The sequence below is a fragment of the Neopelma chrysocephalum genome, unplaced genomic scaffold, assembly GCF_003984885.1.
Source record: "Neopelma chrysocephalum unplaced genomic scaffold, ASM398488v2 Primary Assembly neopelma1_24, whole genome shotgun sequence".
In the NCBI taxonomy this organism is placed as follows: Eukaryota; Metazoa; Chordata; class Aves; order Passeriformes; family Pipridae; genus Neopelma; species Neopelma chrysocephalum.
Genome location: NW_020897693.1, coordinates 1,849,158 through 1,870,362, shown reverse-complemented (window position 1 = coordinate 1,870,362; position 21,205 = coordinate 1,849,158). Strand labels below are relative to the sequence as shown.

At 42.4% G+C, this 21,205-nt stretch overlaps 1 protein-coding gene across 5 annotated transcripts in view; it reads left to right on the top strand.

The window, feature by feature from the left end:
* The window catches only part of TEAD1 (TEA domain transcription factor 1), a 157,774-nt gene that overhangs the window by 92,609 nt on the left and 43,960 nt on the right, over positions 1-21,205 (top strand). For all 5 annotated transcript variants that reach the window (XM_027699687.1, XM_027699670.1, XM_027699677.1 and 2 more), the window contains one exon: positions 18,718-18,782. In XM_027699687.1, the coding sequence (XP_027555488.1) occupies positions 18,718-18,782 (65 nt within the window). The remainder of the gene's footprint in view (positions 1-18,717; positions 18,783-21,205) is intronic.

The window sequence follows — 21,205 nt, the reverse complement described above, 5'->3', positions numbered from 1 at the left end:
CTGTTATTACAGGTGTAGATTTTTAGGTCATAGAGAAAAAAAATATTAAATATACATCTAGCAGGGGAAGAAAAGGAATTGGTGAAAGGTTCCTCCTCTCGTTATATTTTCTAGTGCATTGCCAATTTAGTTTTTAGAGCTTCAACATGGGCCTTGGAAGCCTTTGAAGGGTTTTAAATCTGGAAGATATTGTCTTGCTTGAAATTTAAACTTTGCTTTTTTAAGATCATCCCTCTGTATATATTCTCACATATCAGGTTAAAAAAAAAAAAAGTCTGTTCCTCTTCTTTTTTTATGCAACTCAAATATCTTCCTTCCCACTGCAGACTACAGCACTCTTGCCTGTGCCCACGAGGCAGCCCCTGGCCCCCTGTGCTGCTCTCCCCAGTCCCATTTATCAGCCCCTTTCCCTCCCACCCACGGTGGGGACGTCCTGCTGTGCGCTCCCCCCGGGAATGCAGTGCAGTGCCAGAGCTGGCCCACAAACCTGTCCACATCCAGTACCCACAGTCCTCCAGATTACAGCCCTCTGAAGCACGAGAGAAGCACTTCTGTGGTGATTTGTAGGAAATGAGGTTGTCAATAACAGGTAGGTTGAGCTGCTTTGGGAATAGTCTCTACCCGTAACACAGAGATTGTTGTATTAATAAAGAATGCCAGCCATCATCAGCTTTGATCACTTTATTCACTTGTTACACCCCTTTTCACTGCCCTATCCCTTTTGCTTAAATCTTTCTAAATTGCAAAGTTGTCACAACATAGATCATGCATTCCTTGAGCGTCGAGCTCTTGGAGTGTACTGCCAAGAACAAACAATAAAACCAGTCGCTGCCCTGCTTTAATTTTTATGAATTGTTGAATGTCCTGAGCTCCCACTGATTTCAGTCTGCTAGTGGGAATTGAGGGCATTCAGAGATTGCTGGGAAACTCGGCCTTTGCACCATGTACATGCTGCTTGCAATGTCTCCACTTCGTTGTAACTTCTTCACAAATCAATCTTTCCAATCTATGAGTAATTTACTGCTCTCCCAGATGCCTTCAGCATGCTGGTATTTTTTTTTTTTTTTTTGGAATTAAAACCTGCCTTTGTGTTGCAGGTTGAGTGGGTGGGTGAAGGAAAAATGGGAAAATCTTGACCAAAGAAAGTCTTCTGGAAGTGGGTCCATTTCTTGTGAAATGGGTCTATTTCTCTGTTCTTACAGACCGAACTACATTTTAGACTGTTCCTAGATGAAGTGGCATAATTTCTTTGTTCCTGAAAAAAAACATTGGGTGTTTATACATGAGACCTGTTCCTACATGGTACATCTGCCTTGTTGGATGTGAGCACTTGCCATCCTTTGGTTCAGTGTAACCTTCTTGTGCAGACATGAGGTGTTATATTTCCATAGGTCACCTTAAGATTGTGATCCTTCAAAATACTGATTTTGTGCAAAGGGATGTTATTTCTGGATCAAGAGCCCTGCCCACAGGTTAGGTCAAATTTCATGTAATCTGTTATTGGATGTATTGGATTTTATGTTGTAGAACTTTCGGGACAATGATTTCTACTGAACCTAGTATTGAGTGCTAGCTGGTTTTATTTCCCACATTTTAGGAAAAAGACAAGACAATATGAAAAAAAACAGGTTTTTTTTAAAGTGTATTTTATTTTATGACAACAATTAAAATTATGTTACATTTAAAATGCTTTTTGTTATATATACACCTTAAGATGTCACTGTCAACAATTTCAATGAAACCTTTCAAATTCCAAGGAACGTAATTGACTTTAAGGGGGCTTAAACACAAGGATTAAGTTTGCCTAATTTATATAATTTGCACTGGTTTTAAGATTCTCAAATTAGAATAAATTATAATAGTTAATATAACCGAATGCAGTTGACTAATTCCTGAAGCCAGGTAAACATTTATTTAGCCTTATAAAACCAAGTCAGTCTTTTCACCCATAAATGTTTTAGCATTGTAAAATATTAATATTTTCCACTTAATCCTAAACCCTTTTAAACCCAAGTTTAATAAGAGGTATGTATTGAGTATGTGAACCATCAGCTATATAAAAAGTGATATAGGATCTGGGATTGAATTTGTTATTTTTGTCCATTAATATCTCCAGCATATCTCAGGTTTGTGTTATGTTCTCTGTTCAAGCAAAGCCGTGAAACTACAAGTTTAGAAATCTTTTTGAAGAAGAAAACTTCTTGATCTGCTTTGATCTCTGTTGTTCTTTTCCTGTGATCTCTACTGCTTACTACAGGGATTGAGGGTCTAGATGGCTGAGATGACACTTTGCAGTCATGTTGAAATGCCATAAGCAGCTAAGCTCTAAATTCAGATTTGAATACAACAGTGAAACAGGACTCTCTTTCTCGAATTTTTCTTTTGTCCACAACTCCAAAGTGGTCCACCAGTGTTTGCCTGTCTGTTCTCCCCAGTCACTTCTGCAAATCCCTTATTCACTGTTAACTAAACTGGAGAAGTGATGATCTTATGAAACATCTTTTTCATCTCCTTGAAAACAGGAAAGCAGGCAGATGGGAGAGAGACCCTATGAGCATCTTGCTGGGGACAGACAGAGCGCAGTCTTCAGGAGGTTGGGCATCAGGATCCATGCGAAAGCTCATTGTCAGGACTGAGAGCCACAAGAAACCAGGGTTCCTTCGTTCTGCTGCTTGCAGAAGTACTTGTTCAAAATTACTTTTGGCAGCAACACAAGGACAACTCTTAATTTAAGGGATAATGCTGGCAGGATGGGCTATGGGCAGGCAGTGAGAGTCAGCAGCTCTTCAGAAAAGGCAGTGACTAAGAAAAGGCATTTTCAAGTGAGAGACCTTGATCCTGCCCCAGCATGATTCCGTGCCTCCCTGCACAGTGAGTGCCTGCCTGACCAACTGCATCCTCCCCTGTGCAAATATCTGCATATTTACACCTCTCTCTTGACAGGCAAGTAGGTCTTACTTGGGAATATACAGAAAGAAAACAGACTGAGATCTGATTTCTATGGAGATTCACTTTCTCAGATGTGCAAGTCAAAGTATTTCCAGTGGTCATAGAATCAGCAAATAATTCAGGCATAAAAGTCTGTGACCTAATTTTCAGAGCTGCTGAGTATGTTTAGCTCATATTCACTCTCGAATGATCTTACTTATGTACATAGAAATTTCTGATGTCTTGACTTCTTTTTTTTAATCTGGAGAATAAAAAAGAGCCCTTTGTCCAGGTAAGAATGGGAAAAGATGCAAACAAAAGCCTGCCAGAGTGGCAGATGTTACAATGGAAAATAAATACTAGGATGGGAAGAACTGAGTTACTGAATTTTAAAAACTTTGATAAATTGGCTTACATTTTAATTGAAGTCTTTAATTAATCTAGTGGAAATGAAAAGATGAAGGAGAAGCCAGACTGATTGTTTTAGAAGCACTGTAGTGACACTTTAATTTTCGATGTATGAACTTGTTTTTTTAACAAGGCTGGAGTGTCAAGCACTGACAGGTGTGGAAGACACTGTGGATAAGTTTCTTTAGCTAGAAGTGAGTGCCATGAAGTCTCAGGCAGTTCAGCTTCCATCATCATGCTACAGCAAGGCAATAATTTGCTCTGTATAGATTGGAAAGGGGATTTGTCCATAATGACTTGTCTTAAGTTTATTGAAATATTTGCGTCGACTGTTTTCTGTTTCGTCAAACATACATGCTGTGCACTGGAGTCTTCAGCTATTTGCACAGTTCCTGTAGCAGAAATTCTGTTCTTTTAAGGTATTAATTGGAGCATGAGGGTTTCTGAGGGACCATTTTTGTTCCTCAGATCTATGTTTTTTTCAGAAAATGCTATATCATAACTTCAGGCCAAGTGTCTGATGTGATTAAGGTGGCTTCAGGGATTTGCTATAGTGCTTCTAAGAGTGTCCTTTTGATAGCTGAGGCTTATGTTGTATATACCCCCTTTGGGAGGACTACAAGAAAGAATTGAAGACATGGAAATTGTTTCTTGAAATAATGGACAAAAGCTTATGTCAGAAAACTGGTGTCCAGTCAGTTTGGTTGACGCTGGAATGGGGCTCTCCTCAGCCTTCATTCTGCTAAACTACCTCAGAAATGGATGCCACTTTGTGCCAGTGGCCCTGTAGAAGTGGGGAAGTTCTCTGGCTGCAGTGGGGGATGCTGGCATGCCCTGTTTCCTTAACAGACTTTCTATTTCATTCTGAGTTTTGAGCAAAACTGTTTTTCTTGCTTCCACTCAGGATCTTGTGGCTCGTGTGTTTCCAGATGTGAGACAGAAGGGTCAGCTCTGCTTTGGTCTTAACATCTCCCATTTAGTTCTCATCTTCAGCAAAAGATTCGAGTTAACATCATTTAACAAAACACCTGCTTTGCTTAAAAAACCCACGGGGACTATACGGCATCAGCCTTCTGATGGTTCCACCCTTGTCTTCTTTTCACTACAATCGTGCTGGACCTTTGCATAAATTCTGTGTTTCCTTTTTTAAAAACAAATCCAATTGGGAACAACAGTTCGCTCATAAGATTTTCTAGCTTTAGTTCTTCTACCATTCTGCTAGTAAGAGCTGGAAAGGTGACCGACTGCAAGACATTCATTTGCACCCATTCCCCATTCAGAGCCCCACGCCTGAGCGTGCAGCAATCCCTGGCAGCCCTAAGAGAGGTCGTTCTGCTTCAGGCTTGCAGAAGACCTCTGAATGTCCTTTTGGCATGGGGCTGCCATCTCTGTAGATGTGAGGGTGGTCTCTTGTGCCTGTTCAGGCAGCTCTCCCAGCTGCCCACTGGTGTCCATACAACGGGACAGGTCCCTCAGCTGCCTGCTGGTGAGGCAAGTTCGGTTTACAGGTACGGGAGAAACTTGAACACGTTTTTCCTTTTAAATCTGTTTTCACACTCATAGCTGTTCTGAGAAGTGTCGTGGCAGCAATTCTTCCACTCCTTTGCCTGACTTCCTACAAGTGAAATGTTACTGTTCGGCAGAGCCAGGTTTCTCACTGACAGGGTGCAGCATGTACATCTCACTTTGGGTGCAGCCCAAAGTATTCCTGTCAACATGAGTATGATCAGTACTAGGCCCCTGTGGAGTGCTGCAGTGTACTCTCCCCCATCTGGCTTAAAAAGAAAAGAAAGGAAAAGAAGAAAACCCAAATCTCTTAAGTCCAGGCAAGGGGGCCACACATGTTTTAATGACAGATACTTTTTAAAGCTTGTTTGCGTTTGGGTGATAATGTACTTTAGTATAGTAGGGGAAATGAGAAACTTCACACATGGCATCTGGAAATCCTTGTGGCTCACTCCCCTCCTTGACAGCAATAATGTGGCTGTAAATTTCCCCCAACAGAAAACATATAACTGCATCAGCCAGACCAGAAACCACCTTTCATTTTCTTTTAAATGAATGTGTTGTTTTTAATCTCAGCTTTTTAATAGCTTCATATAAGCATTTGTGAGCCTCTGAGGTAAGTAAGTATATTTTTACTTCTTGTTCTTATGTCATAGAATCATGGAATCATTTAGGTTGGAAAAGATCCTTAAGATCATCGAATCCAACTGTTAAGCTAACACTACTAAGTCCACCAGTCTTTATGGAAAAGCAGTCTATGGCTCAATTTAATGTCTGGAAGGGTGAGTACTGATATATTCATATGCATCTCACAAAAGATGAAGGGGATGTCCCTCTTGCAAGCACTCTTGATAAGTCTCTGCAGCACTAATTTAATCTCTTTGTGCATGTGCTATAGCTAAGTCTGATGTCAGATGGAGATTTTTGGCTGACCAAATGACCATTTCTTTGTCTTTTAATAGCAAAAACATAGTGTGTGCTAAAATATTGATACTGGTGTGATCGCCAGCTTTGGGATGGAGTTGCCAGCTGCCTCAGTGAAAATGCCTTTATGACCAAAACATAAAAAGATCAAAATATAGTAGAGTGCTTTGAGGTTTGTAAAACTAGGAAATTTAGTGCCAGGTGGAGTTGGCAGAAGTTTAGGTACAGCGTAGTAGTCTGTACACTGCCTGTGCTTTAGCAATGCACCGAATCGCTGTTTCTGTGCTTGCACAGGCAGAACCTTGTGAATTAGGGAGAGGGATGCTGAGTGCGTTGCCACTGCTCTGAAATACCCTTTTGCCACAGGATGCATCTGAATTCATGCCAGTGTCAGAATGTTGAAACCAACACTTGAAACCCCTTTTTCATTTGTCGGTCTCAGCTGCACACCGGTGAAGCTCAGGACCAGTCCCTCACTCCAAACTGATGTTCTCTGTGTGTCAAGGTGCATCCAACCAGCCACTGGCCAAGTCAGAAGTAAGATGAAGGAGTCTTGTTCAGAACTTTGCCCAATAGGCAGTAACACCTGTAAAACAGCCTTCCTGTGGTGTGTGTGACAGCCTGCATGTTCAGTTGGGTACAGTCTGTATGCTGTGGGCTGGGCAGAAGGGTACTGATCTTTAAAGATGAACCAATATGGGATGGAGGGTAATCCTAGAAACAACCAGGGAAGGGGAAGGATTGCTGTTACTTGCCCTTACTGTTTGGGAAGGGTGGGGAGAGGAGAAGAATGGAGGGAGAGAGTGGGAGAGAGAGCACATTAAAAGGAGGAAGAGAGAAGTGCATAAAGTAAAAATGAAATAATTTTATGTGCTGTAGACTGCTGATTGCCAAATCAGCAGGTTAGACTGAACAGATGATAAAGTCACATGAGCAAATGGAGAGCTTGGTAGGGGCAGAAATCTGTAAGCCACGTTGACTGCAGTTCCAGGTATGTGTGTATTTAAGCATTCCTCCTTTGCTGCATGAGGCTGCCGTGCTCATAGCTCCTGCCTGTGCACCCATCGAGTCTGGTGATGTTACTGTGGGGGACATGATCCCACATCCTTGTCCTAATGACAGCCCTGAGCCCTCAGCCCCTGGAAGCGTTCAAAAGGCACATGAATATGGCACTTGGAGACATGGTTTAGTGGTGAACACGGTAGTGCTGGGTTGATGGTTGGACTCAATGATCTTGGAGGTCTTTTCCAGCCTTAGTGAATCTGTGATTCCATGTGGGAACTGAGAAGCCAAGTCCTGTTGCTCCTTGTGAAATATCTGTTGTTGCTGTCAGGACTAGAAGCCACGGGTGGCGGAGTCTGCTCCATGTGATAACCATGGCATGGATGTGGGTGGAGGGGGAAGCATCTTTCATGAATCTGGGATATTTAGAGAACTGACATCTATAACAGGCAAAACTGTGAAGGGAGCACAGGGACTCGACAGAGCTGCAGCTGGAAGCCCAGTCTCCCAGTCTCATGTCAATGGTACTCAGGCACAAAGCAACCCAAGTGCAAAGTTTCTCTCCTACTGCGTCAGGGCTAAAGAAAGTGGGATTAAGAATTACGTGTGAAACTGTGTTTGCACTCCATTACTCATTTATCCAAAACAAACAAAGAAAAGGTTTCCAAATTTACACTTTTTAGATAAATGTTATGTAAAGTATAACCATGAGCTTGGAAGCAAAAGAAAGTAGTGATTTACTACAGAAACAAATAAGTGGTAAAAAGATTATAAATAACTGTAATTTTCTTTTGGTTCTCTGGCATGTCCTACCCCTTAAATTATTTTTTCTTTACAGAGCCCTCCCATCATCCAAAGCAACCACTTTAACTAAAATGATTTATAACAAAATTACAAATGTTAGGGCTCTAATGTATTTGGCGGATACACGAAGCAAAATTTTCTTATGGTTCTCCAAGATAATCCTGCAGATTTTGAAAGGCACAAATGGGTGTTTTCAATGATAATGAAATCAGCAGCATGGTATTTCTTGGGAGGTACTGTGGGGTGCTGGAGGCCATGAAGCCTGGGGCAGAGGGGCAGGGAGAGCCAGGCAGGCATTTTTCACTCTGACAAATGAGTAGGTTATGAGGAGCACTTCCAAATTTAAGCAAAATACTTTATGGTGCAGCAGTATTTGATTACTCAGCTCTTCATTGCTGTATCTCTTATCCAAGCTTCAGAATAAGCGGTGGTGTAATCTGTTCTTTAACAGCTTGTCGTGTTCTCATACCTGAGTTCATGATGACATTAAGGTTTCTCTTCCTCCCCTTGGACTGGTATCTTGGGGAACCTCCAGAAGTGCAGGGATATTGTTTTCCTCCACTTCAACTCGAACATCAGTGACACAGACAGGATCTGCAGGGAGGCAGGAATGGGCAGCTGATCTGGACAGGTTCATATCACAACTGGAAATATGGACAGGTCTTTCTTTAGGCTGAAAAAAGAGTTAAAGGAATCTCAATTTTAAACATTCTGAGACTGGGTTTGCAAGAAATCACCCTGTAGCCCAAGTATGTTGTGGGCCTCTCTTGTGGGTTCATAATTGGAGCAAAATATTTATTGTACTGTAGCTAGAATGATATTGTTAGCTATAAAATCTCCACAAAATGTTACTTTCTGCTTGTGAAATAACTTGGAAACCAAGGTTAGTGTTGGATGTATCCCAGGCTCTTTCATATGCTGGTCAAACGTTTCTCTTCTTGGCCCATCTGGTGTCAGAAGCTGTCATGTAACACAAACCAAGTCCAAATATTCTGGACATAATGCAAATTTAAATACCTCTTTGCACCTGCTGTGAAAATAAAACAACTGCATGGGGCACCAAATAATTCATAAGCTAAACAAACAGTTTTTGCAAAGGGTTGTATGAAATGCCGGTGCAGGGTCTGTGGAGCTGAAAATGAAGGCAACTCACCAGGTCCTCCCTTGCCTGTGGATGCATGCACCCTCCCTGGTATCCTTGTGGTGGGACCCTTGTGGTGCCATCCCTGACTGCAGGCTCTGGCATTGACCTATTTTAGACAACCCCTGGATCTGGCCAGAACCCCCATCACTGAGTGAGAGAAGTGACCTGCTCTCTTCAAATCTCATTATAATAGTAAATGCTGAGTTGAGAAATCGTGTCACAGCTTTTCCTGTTGGTAGTGTCATCAGAGGGAGAAATCTACCTCCTTCATGCCTCAGCTTTGCTCTCTGCTTGTGCTACTGTAGGGCACAGTGCAATATCTCACTGGTCTGACGGCAGGTCGTGGAGTTCAGTAACATGTTTGGCAGTACACACACGTTTTGAAAGGTGCTGGATTTTCTGAAGGCTGCATTGGATGTGGAAGCCTCGCAAAGAGCGGGACCTCCACTACTTTTACAACTCTTGTCTGACAGACAGACAAATCTTGGTTGCTCTCAGCAGGAGTGAGGGGAAACGGTACATGGATGTTTCTGGAGTTTTCTACATCTGTTTGCCTGCTTGTGTGCACTGATTTGTTCATACAGATTCCTTTCAGAGATATATTGTATAAACAATATAATGCTATTCTGTTAGGGGAGTCTTTCATTACGTTACTTTGTGCAGCCATCTCCGAGTCTTTTAAGTACCATCACTGTGTGCAATATGAATCTAGTCAAAAGAAACATGCTGTGATTCAAGCATCTGCCTTTTACAGTTCCTGAGTCACAGGCTTGTACTCAGAACCTCAGTGAAGCATCAATACACAATTTAATGTAATTTTTTGGTCTTTTTGATCATCTCTCTCTGAACTCAAACCACTTTTTTGGGGGCATATGCAGCTTAGAAACATATGAGCATTAAGGTATACATGGAGTTTATAGTGGTTAGAACATTGTGGTTGTGTAATGCTTTAATAATAAACATGGGGAGAAAAGGATACTGTTGTGATAGTTAAAGTGTATTTCTTAAAGAATAAACAATAGAAAGCAAACCAGCATCCAGAATTTCTCCTCTGCAAATAGGCGTTACTTAAAAAATTGTAATTCCTTTAAAAATGAACTTCATTTTGCCTAAGAGAAGGAACAGAACTGAAGCCACCTACTGAGAAATTCTATTTTGCTAATTTTTATCTATTCTAATGCAAATATTGGTTTTAATCCCCTTAACTCATCCATCATGCATGACAGGTCAGCCAGCCCATTGTCTGTGTATTTGAAGGATTCCTGTCCAAATCAGACTTTCTGTCAGTAGCGTTGGGCGAGAGTCTGCTCCCTTCTAAACCACTCATGTCACTGAAAAATTACAATTACCTTGGAAAACAACACGGAATTTGCGTGGAATTTGCATGGGGTCTTCACACATAGGTTACTAAGAGTTCTTATCATAGCAGGGGAAAAAAACCCAGAATGTCAGATTAAGGACATCTAGGTTTTTGTATAATCTACTAAACATCTGTAGCTGATCCAGAGAGATGGCAAAGGTCAAGTTTGGGGATTTTTTTTTCCTGTGGGGATTTCTTTGTATATTCTGAAGCCTAAAAATCACTGCTTGTTTTGAAATGCGTTTTTGGTTGCAGTAAAGTACAATTTATAGTAAGTAGAAAATAATTAGTAGGGGCAAAAAAAATCCATGTATTTTTGTAACATTTAAATTTTAATTAAATGGGGCTTAGAGTAAATTGTAAAACCTTCTTTTGTTGAGACAACCAACACTGACAAAATATTAATTAATGAATATTCAGAGAGCTCTCTGGATCACTCCTCTCTTTTTGAAATATGTTCTGTCTGTTTTTAAAAACTCAGAAGAAGGAAATTAATAAACATTGCTTATGTGGAATATTTCCCAGTATGAAGACCTGCCAAACAGAATCCAATGCATTGCATTAATGTCAATGAAGACTTTTGAACCAGATGTGTCTACGGGTCTTTTTCATTGTTTTCTCTAAAACTGAAGCTGGGATAAAAACCAAAAGGTTAAGACTTGACATGAGGAGAATATCTTTCTGTGCTACTATTAGGTCATTTCCCTTTTGCTGTGTAAATTAAATTGTGGTCTTGTTTCAATCTGGGATCATTTTATTGTTGTTGGTTTTAATACAATACACAAAAAGTTCTTTCCTTTGGAAGTATCATCACGATATAACTTCAATGAGTCACTGTAATTGTTTGCTCATTAGCATCCGAAGGGATTATATCAATTATTTTGTTTCTGGGATCTTTTCTTTTCCCTCTCCTCTCAGGCAACCCAGTTATGGTATGCTTTGCGAGCAGTTAATTTGTGTATAATAATATTTAAGTGGCTTATTGTAATTTTGTGTGTGTGTGTGTGTGTGTGTGTGTGTGTGTGTGTGCAAACGCTGGGGCAGCTCTTAAAGCCCATTTTAGGAACCCTGCAGTCTTTGTCTCCTCGTGGTCCTGCCCTTGCACGGCCACTTCTGTGCGTGGTCCCTACCTAAATGCAGAGCCAGGCCCTTGGCTCCCAAAGGGCTCAGTGCAGCAACAAGCTCCAACAGGTCTAAGGCACTGGGTGAATTTTTTTGCCCCCACCCTGTTCCCTGGGGACTGTAGGACCTGCCTGTGTCCTTGGATGTGGGTGAGCTGTGTGGCCCCAGTCCTCCGAGGGGTGCCCGTGCAGAGGGATGGAGATCCTGTGCTTGGTGCAGATTTGAGACTTGTTATTTTGTCTACAAAGCAAATGAAAAGCAGCTCCCATTCTCTCCCACAGGACCAGCGAAGAGATCTCTTGCCTTATATTCCCATTATCTAAGGCTGCCTAAACTGAGTGTTCCCACAGATTGGCAGATTTGGGCCAGGAAGTAGTAAATTCCTTAGATAGGGTCTCCCCTCTTTACTTTAAGCATTAAAGATACTGCTGCTTAAAGAGGGGAAAAACAAAAAGAGGAAAAAAAAGTGAAGGGGGATCAAGGGAGTGTTTGCATTGGCTCACTGGGCAATTAAAAATACATAAGTGAAAGAATTGCCATGAACTTGCCTGAAGGGCCATAATAAATAGCATCCTGCATAACCAGTACATAAAGTGTGCTCTATGGTTTTGAGTGAAATGACTGTGTTTGTTTTGTTGGTTGTTTTTTTTTTCTTTCAGAATCGTAACAGTTGGAATACAAATAGGCTTATGTTTCTGTAATTGTGGTAAACATATTTTAAAAATCGCTGTTTGATCAACTGTAAATATTACCAGTTCAGAGGTTAAACGCTGTTGTCGAAGTCACTCAGGGAAATCCAGCAGAAGTGTAAATATGGCAGAAAAAGCTAAACAATATGGCAAAGGAATATTTGCTGACTTAAGAGTGCAGGATCAACACCAATATTTTTCCAGTGATGCTAAACCTCTTGTAACTGCTAAATTGGATTTGTAGTTGAATGAAGTATCAGCTGCTGTTGGACAAGCCCATAAAGGCCGGACGGCTGGCCTTTTGTAGGCAGGGCTTAAAGGACGATTGATATGTTTTAGCACTTTTGGGATTATTGTGATTAGGAGGAAGCCGTTCTGAATGATAGAGAAAAGGATGTAAAAAACACAGTCCACAGCTGGTAAGCAGCATGTGTTTGCTATAAGGAGAGGTCATGACTAGTTGATCCTGCTGGTTCGGGCATTGATTGACAGTCAAGAAAACTTGATATTATGAATCAGACCCTTCTTTTTTTCTCCCCCCCCCTTTTTTTTTTCCTTTTAAAGAAATGATGCTTCCGTTGTGTTAAGTCAAAGTGTTACAAAATCTGGAACACTCACTGGTTGCAAGCTAAATGTTCAGAGACACAGCTGCAAATTCAAAGTTGTTAAAATATCATCTAGAAATTAGTATTCAACCCGTATCTGTGAGAACAGTAAATAGGAGTTACAGAATAAGCTCTGATGTTTCTGTGTTTGACTTTTTCATATGTGTTAGCCTTAAATAAAACCCTCTTTGCCATCTAGTAGAAAATTTATGCTAAGTATGAGGAAATTTCAAGTCTGCTGAACTTGTTGACTATTATGTGCCTGGTGTGTATCTAAGATATTTATCCAGGAATAATATGTGTACAAAATATTTTACTTGCCAGAAAACATTTTTTTATAATTTTATTTCTATTAACCACCTGCCTCAGAAGACATGTAGGTTATTTCATCTTTGCTACCCACTTGGAAACGTGCTTCTTTTTTTTTTCTCTTTTTGTTTTCCTTTTTTTTTTTTCCTGTGAGCAGCCATCCGAAAGCTCGCAAATGCACATTTAAATAGTTGTATCTCTGACTCTTTTTAGTGGGGCTGTACCTCTTTCAAAATTTGAGTTTAGCATACCACACAGGAAAGAACACAAGCTTGCCAACTCCCGCTGAGCGTTTTTTCAAGCCTGTGAAAAGAATGAATTATTCAGCAGTAAGCATGCTTACAGCTGGCCATTTGGGAGCTTTGATGTGCGAATCAGGCGGTTGCATGAATGCCCTTATTGTCATGTTATGTGTACACAGTGTGTGAATTATTGAAAATAGTGAGGCCTGAGCCTCATCTGGTAGAGATTACAGTGCAGGCATGCTGGGTGAAGGTCTGTAATTGAAAATCCCCAGATGCTGTTTATTTGGCCTCTGTCACGTGGCCCTTCTGCAGAAAGCTTGGCTGAACAAAATGCTGCCCGCCTGGGAAGCGGCGCCCAGCCCCCTCCCGGCCCCGCGCACAGCCCCAGTGTGCCCGCGACTTAAACACCTGCCCATAATATTTTTAAAAGCTTAAATTAGATTTGCCTATAACGTTTAAATAGAGGATGCCTTACTTAGAGGTTTAAACTGCTTAGCCAGTTGTTGACTTGCAGAGCTCTTTTATCTACAAGAGGCTTTTTGTTAGCCAATTTAGCTATAAGGCGTCTTCGGAAAGCGGCACCGGTGAATTTTAGGCGAGATCTCCCAAAGCCGGATATTCTGCCGACAAAACAGAACAGAAGAGTGCTGGGGTTGAGCACCATGACTTTGTGGAGGCTCTTCCTCCACAGGCTGCGAGCCCCACCACCCAAGGGCCCTGTGCCCACCTTCTGATGAGGAAAATGTTCAAACCAGCACATCCCTGCTGGCAGTGTCCATGCACGGACACCCACAGCCTGGGGTGGGATCTGGATCCAGCCTGTGCTCAGCAGCCAGACAAAGACCTAGGTGGTGCTCACAGGGACTCTCCCAGCACTCACAAGCCTGCTCCTCATCCAGCAAAATTCCTGCTAGCTCTCCAAATCTGGCCCAGAGGCACATGTGCTGCACTTTACAATCACCAGGTCCTTGTAGCATCTCCAAGCAGAGGTGACCAGAAGTGGAGTTTACCAAAACTAGCTGGAAAAAGATTTGCTATGGTGAAAACATGGCCATGAGAATGATCTGGGAGATGAAATGGCTGTGCAGGTCTGTCCCCAGACTTTGCAGCCAGGATGTGAAATACTTGTTTCCAACCACAGTCTTATAGAATTTGGAGAAATTCATAGCACACACACTTATGTGAAAAGAATAGGCTTTTCTGCTTGGCCATTGCTTCAATTATTTCGCTGAGTATGAAAACTTTTTTTTAAATTAGCTGTTCATTTTCAAGTCGCTAACCGGCTTTATTTCCCACACTTGCCTATTTTTATCACATTCGGATGGTGCCTATTACTAGGAGCTGGGAGGGCGGAGGTTTAATTTGTGTCATTAATGTTCTAAATAAAGACGCCCGCCTGCCACGCGGCTGCACAGGGACGTGATGCAGCGTCTTCACTGCCCTGCTGCTGGCGGGGACTGCGTTTGAGCAGTGATGCCTGTGGCCCGGGAAAAGGGACATGGTGTGGCTGGGGGCACATCCCCAGCTCGTGTAGGTGCTGGTAGAGCTGCCTGTGGTGTTCTGGTGGCTCCTGTGCAGAGGTGGTAGTGCCATTTTTGGCTCATGAAGGGGTTGCCAGTTACGACTTCCTCAGTCGGGGTTGATTTTCACCTTTGTGGGCCTTGCTCATGCTGGGTAAGTGGGAACCCTCATGAAGTCCTTTGTGGGGGCTGATGCTTGGCTGCTTTAGGCTGTTCTTGAAAATAACATGAGTAGAGGAGGCTCCCTGCACAAGGGCCCTCTGTTAGAGCAACAACTGCCTCCCCCGGGGAGAGGCGGGTGGGAGCCTCCCCACTTTGCAGCTGCTTCTACTTATTTTGAACAAGAAGAGCAGACATGTCAGCCCTCCGTGCTGCCTGAGGGGTGTCTGGGATTAGCACGCCCTCCCCTGTTTAGGGTGATGGCACTCAGGGAGGGGGCAGTAGTTAGGGAAGGTGGAGGGAGCCTGTGTCCCACTGCTTGGCAGGAGCAGGGCTGCCCGGGAGACTGGGCTGTTCCCCCAGAGGGGCCGCAGTGAGGCTCCGGCTCTCCACAAAACAGGTTTTTAGCATCTGCACTGTTTTCTAGCTGAACTCCCTTTTTATTCCATGCCATGATTAAAAAAGATGTTCTGTTGTGTAAAATGCCCCTCTCTCAGCATCAGTCCAGGGAGAATTACAGTTTGCAATTGCACTGACAGTACAGAAGGACATGACAGATAAAACCTGAATTAAAAGGGGAAAAAGCAAACCCCAGGAAGCAGCTTATGTAAAATATTTGTTGCGGTCCTCTCCTGATCTTTTCAAGATCCTTGGAAAAGATTCCTGTGCTGTGAAGATGTTTTATCTGACCAGGCACCTCCCCATGCCTCTCTCTGATACCTGAACCAAAACATTCAAAGTAGGAGACTGTCACAGCGAATGACAAGAAGAAGGAGATGAACATTTACAGTTCATAAACCTGACCTCTTCTCTTCTGCCAGGCAATTTCCCTGATATGTATGACAAGGAGAGAGCAGGAGAGTGTGTATGGAAAGTGTTTCCACAGCTCAGATCTTCTTAGAGAGAACAGATCTATTTATTAATGATTTATTTATTTACTAATTTTTCACTCTAGGGTTTCTAATGGCCAATTAAAGAAGTTTCTTGAACCTGCTTTTGTTTCAGTCTCTTCTCATTCCCAAGAACAGGAAAGGGTGCTTTTAGGATTATTAAGTCTTTCTTTCTTTAAAGTCCTGTTTGGACTTTAGTTGATATGGAGATAAGATCATTTCTGTTAGTATCTGTCAGGACTGGTAAAGAAGAGCTCCAGTGTTTGGTAGATAACATTAAGGCTGTAAACTTTTAGTTGGGGGCATCTATCTTGTATGTGTCAGGCAGTGCTTATGTTTGTATTTTTGGCTTTTGGTAGTCCAAAAAAGAATTTATGTCTTTTCAGATCATTGTGGTTGGGCAGAAGGTGTTTAGTGAGCCTCATGAGGCTTTGATATCTCCTGCTCTGCCAAAACCTGACATGTTTCCTTGCTGTGTTGAAAACATGACAGTAAGGGAAACATGTGTAAGGCTTTTGCCTTGGCCACTTTTTGTGGTTCCTTGTAGAGTTCCTCCTCCCTTCAAGTTAAAGCAACTTATTCCACCCTGTTGACTCTTCTGGAGGTAGACTCTGGCTAGCCTTCACCTTAAGGGAAGTGATCACTTGGCTAAACCACAATCTTGTTTGTCACACCCCTACTGGGCTAGATAGTGACCAGAGAATATCCCCCCTCCCAACCAAAGCACTTTATAGATGGACAGGGGCTCAAGCAGAGACAGCACTTGACTGATATTTTGAATAGTACAGTCTAGACTTTCAGTTCTTCAGTTTTTTATGAAGCTGCTTTTCCTGTCAAGGGGCTGCCTGGAACCTGAGCTTTCCTTTAACAATAAATTTTGAGGTCTCTTGACTGGGAAGAAAACCACGAAACCTCAGGTGCGACCGAGGGCTGCACGGGGCTGCCTTAATGGGCAAGGGGTGGGTGGAGTGACCTGTGCTGTGCCCATGTGTTTGAAACATCTTCAGCACAGTCGGAGGGACAAGAGATGGCAACGCATCCTTTGCACCTACAGTGCCATTGACCTTGTAGAGTCACCAGCTGCTGATAAGGACAACCTGACAACAAAAACCACCCTGGGTATTAATGTATGCACGTACTTAAACATGTGCAAAGCAGGTACTTTCTGGAGGGGGGGCGCTCCCCAGCTAAATCAAAATGTGCATTTAGAAATACGAAAATGTTTATACCACCTATCACAGTGGTGATTGCAGGAATGTGGTGATCTCTGAATCTCACCAAGTCGGAGAGGGCTCTTGCAGGCTATTGTCTGAATTATGAGAAAGAACATGAGACTAGAGAGATACATAGGATGAATATTCCCTGGTTTCACCCCATGAACACAAAGGCACTTGTTCACTGCAGATGGCAATTGTCTTGTGAGCACAAGAGGCTGCAGAACTTCTGTTCAGCCTAAAGACAAGGTCTTTGCATGAAATCAGGTAACTAGCTGCTCCTCTGTTTGCATACGGAAATCCCTCATTTGTGTGCAGAAATGTTGCTGGTTTGTGTAACTGTTTGCTCACGCAAAATTTACATCTTGAAGTTTGTCCTGAAGAGACCTGCTGAAGAGTTACAAACCTCACATCCCCATTACAGTGGCACATTGTGGGAAACGTGGCACACAGTCCAGACTAAAACAAAGTGGGAATCAGAGAAAACACAGCTCTACTCTGAAACATGTTGATATTTCATGTTCTAGTACCCATTTAGCAAACATGGAGGAGACAGGAACGATGAGACATTTCGTACAAGGGTTGTAAAATAAGGCTCAAAGGGGGAGACAGAAGGAAAGAGAAAAACAAAGGTCTAGTTTGACTAAATGTGTTCAGTCTTTCAGTCAATCAAATGCCCTTCAGACATAGGCAGGCTACTTCAAAACTTCCCCATCTCTCCTCCACAGCATCAAATTGGAAGAGGTTGAAATTCTGGCTGACAATAATCTTCTGCATTCCCCAGTGATGTACTCATCCACTTTAAAATAACTTGGTGGGTGACAAGTTATTTTCTTAACCTCCCCATTTTCAGCTTGCTGCTAAATCAGTTTTCTCATTTTCTACGCACGAGCTACTTATCCCCTGTGCTGAATGCAAATAGCTCTGTAACTTAGGACTTGTTGAACAAGTATATTGAAGTTATTACAGCTCATGGAGAAGTAACATAATATGCAGTGAAAATAAACAGGGCACTACATAAAACTTGTGTTATCTTCCATGTCAGCAATATTTAGGAAGGAAGTTATTTGGAAAGAAAATGTTAGTTTGCATTAGGTAGCATAATGTGTGACTGAAGAAGAGTCAAACAGTTGTTTTAGAGACTTGGAAATACTTTACATTTCCAAGGGAAATAGAGCCCTGAATAACAAACCACGGTGTTGATTGGCCCCACTGCCACAAGAACTTCGCAGGGCGACCAGTCTTGTGTGTGGAGTTAAGGGTGTGATTGATAACTTGCTGAACTGGGACAGTGGTTTCCGTCACTGGAGGAGTCAGAGTGCTTCCTGGCAGGAAGGGCAGATTCTGCTGTCCTCCTTGTAGAAATAAAACATGGAGAAAAGCTGTAGCACCTGGGTGATTGGCTCTTTGGCTTGGGTGGCACACGACCTTCTCAAGAGCAGCTGCTCCTCCCAACAGGGGTCCAGGTGAGCCAAGGGGGCAAACACCACCCAGAGCAGTTGGAAGCAAAACCAGAGGGGCCCAGACCTTGTGTCAACCCCCAGCATGGGAGGTTCTCCAGTGAGAGATCATCGTGTGCTCCACTGCTGGCCAAGAAGGTGCCTCTCTGCCTGCAAACAGCTGCAGGACTTCGGTGGGGAAACACTGAACTCATAACCCTCTGTACAGTTCCTGTGGCACTTACAATGCCTGTCAAGGAGATGGAAGAGAAATACTAGTGAACAATGAGAAATACTGATAAATTGTTTGCAAAGGAAAAATGGAGTGTGTGTAAAAAAAAACCATTAACCTCATCTGCACGCAGGTCGTATGTTAAAATGTGTTATTTTGATGGTATTTATGGATGTGATGCTGCTTGTCCCTTATCATGAATTTTTCTTTGTTTCAGGTAGGAATGAATTGATAGCCAGATACATCAAACTTAGAACAGGGAAGACACGGACCAGGAAGCAGGTAAAATAACCCAGTGGGGAAGTATGCATGTCAGTGAATGACAAAACATGGCATTTTTGGCTGCAGTGGCTGTCTGTGCTTCAGCTCTGATGAGATGATGTATTGACTTCACTGTTCAGATTAAATACATTCTGTTTAGAGAATATTTAAAACTCTGGGGTTGTGCATCATCATTTCAGGGGTGGTTTGAGGATGAATTTTTTATTAGTCTATGTGTAGACTAATATGTACCTGTTATTCCCCTGTATTTGGGGAAAAAAAATTCAGAAGTTGAAGCAAAAGCATAAAGCATTATGCTTTATTTCTCTATAATATAGTATAACTACAGAATATAATGATTATTTTGAGATGGTGAATAATGGAACTTCTTAAAAGTCAAGAGAATTTGCTAATATAATAGAAATTATGATTCTTGGATATGAGAGGTAAATAAATAAAAACCATCTAGCTGAACTGATCATAATCATGCTGTCAGCTCATGGCCAGTTAGTTGCCACAGAATGAAAAAATAATAAAAAAAGTCCCCAAAGAGCCTTCAGGCTCCTGGTCTGTGACCATGGTAAGATTTCATTCATCAAAGAGACGGAATAAACCTCAAACCAGTCTTAAATTTTTTTCAGACGATTATCAGATAACCATTAATTCACCTCATGTGACTAAATCCCTTAATTTGTAATATTCATGGCGATCAGCAGCCTTGCAGAAGGCACACAGTCCGTGTAGTTTATGCACTGGTTACTAAACCCTTGCGCTGTCTAAAAATGCCTCACAAATTGCAGAGTCCCCTCGCTTCCTCTAACGCCAGGTGCAAGATTCCACCTCTCATCAACACGTGTGACAAAGGGGACGGCAGGGGCTTGCACACTTGCATGATGTACCTGTTCTGTAGTGCAGGGAAAGGTGACTCTGAGTCGGCAGACTCTGCTACCAGCACGTGGATTTAAGGCACTTTGGGTGCTGGTTTGCCCTGAGTGGTGCCCTTTGTCAGTTAGGAAGAAAAACACGTGTAAGAGGGATGAAAAAAAGGCATGAGAAAGGAGAGGAACTGCAGCATGTGGAAAAGGAACAAACCAAAGATTGGCAAAGAAATCTGAAAGAAAAGACCAAGTCCCAAGCTCTGCCTGCCATGCCCGTGCAAGCTCCAAAAGTTGGGGGTTGTGCTGGGATTGTAAAGTTGCATCAGGAGCTAAAATGCAGACCTTGAAGCTAGATCCTTGGCCAGCATGTGCCGAGAAACCAAGAGGGTTGTGATGGCTTACATGTGGTGATGTCTGCCTCCATATTTGTACATCCCTCTATGGGGATTCATAAATCACTTGAGACTGACTGTTTAGAAAAGTTTTTTTGCCATTACTTTGAAGTTTTAACTGAGCAATTAAATGTTACGATTGTGCTTCTTGTATAACCTTTAACATCGCTAATACTCCACTGAAAGCAAAACAAATGGACATGTGTGAAAACTTGGTCTATGTGCTGGACTACAAAATTGCTTAGTAAGCAACAGTATAACTCTGAATTACTGCAAGCTGGTTCCTGAGCTGCTTCTCAAAGAAGTGTCTGAAGGTGGCCTTCAGGGACTGTGGACATTGATCCTTTACTATCTTGTTCCCTACTAAAATACAGGCTTTTTGGTACTATTGTCATGGAATAGTCTTACAGAGAGAGGAAAGCATTGTTTCTCTTTTTCTTTTGCTTTCTTCTTTCCCAGACAGGAATTGTAACTAACTTAGGAAAAATGAGCACCACCAGATATGGTATGTCCTGGGTCAAACAAGAATAAGAGATTTCCCTTTAGTGTTTTTTACTGTCACTGCAGGTTTTAAACCTTCACACAGAAGGCTGTAGGATGCTGAGCACTACCAAGCGATGCTGGGCAGCAGCATCATTTAACCCTCGTCAGCAATAGCATGAATTTCAGGATGTCCCTGGATAAACAGGAATGTGAATTTGTTCCCAGACCCTACAGTGCACAGACAACAACTTCTGTACAATAACTGGTCTAGTGCAGGTCTGGGTTTACACAAATTTCTGAACAAAATGTGATGGCCACGGTCCAAACCTGGGCATCACTCAAGCTGATGTCAAGTTACTGGTCCCCACTTACATGGGTGTTATGTGGGCAGACTTGATGCTGAGATTGCAGAGGAAGCCAGCACGTGTTCAGGGACCTGTGTTGTGCCAGTATTTTATTGTTTGTGCCAGAATTTAAAGCATTTCAGTGGAGTCAAAATGCAGCCCGAGTCTTCTCTTTGGAGCTGCAGAGCACAATAAATAATGGATAAAGTTTTCTTGGTGCCAAGTAGTGTCTCAAGCCTAGTAGCAAATGGTCAGAGCGGGCATCTGCATCCACAGCAGATGGGGTAGAAATCCTGTGGGCTCCCCGTGCGAGAGCGCCGGGCCTGGGCACGGATGGGATCGGTACC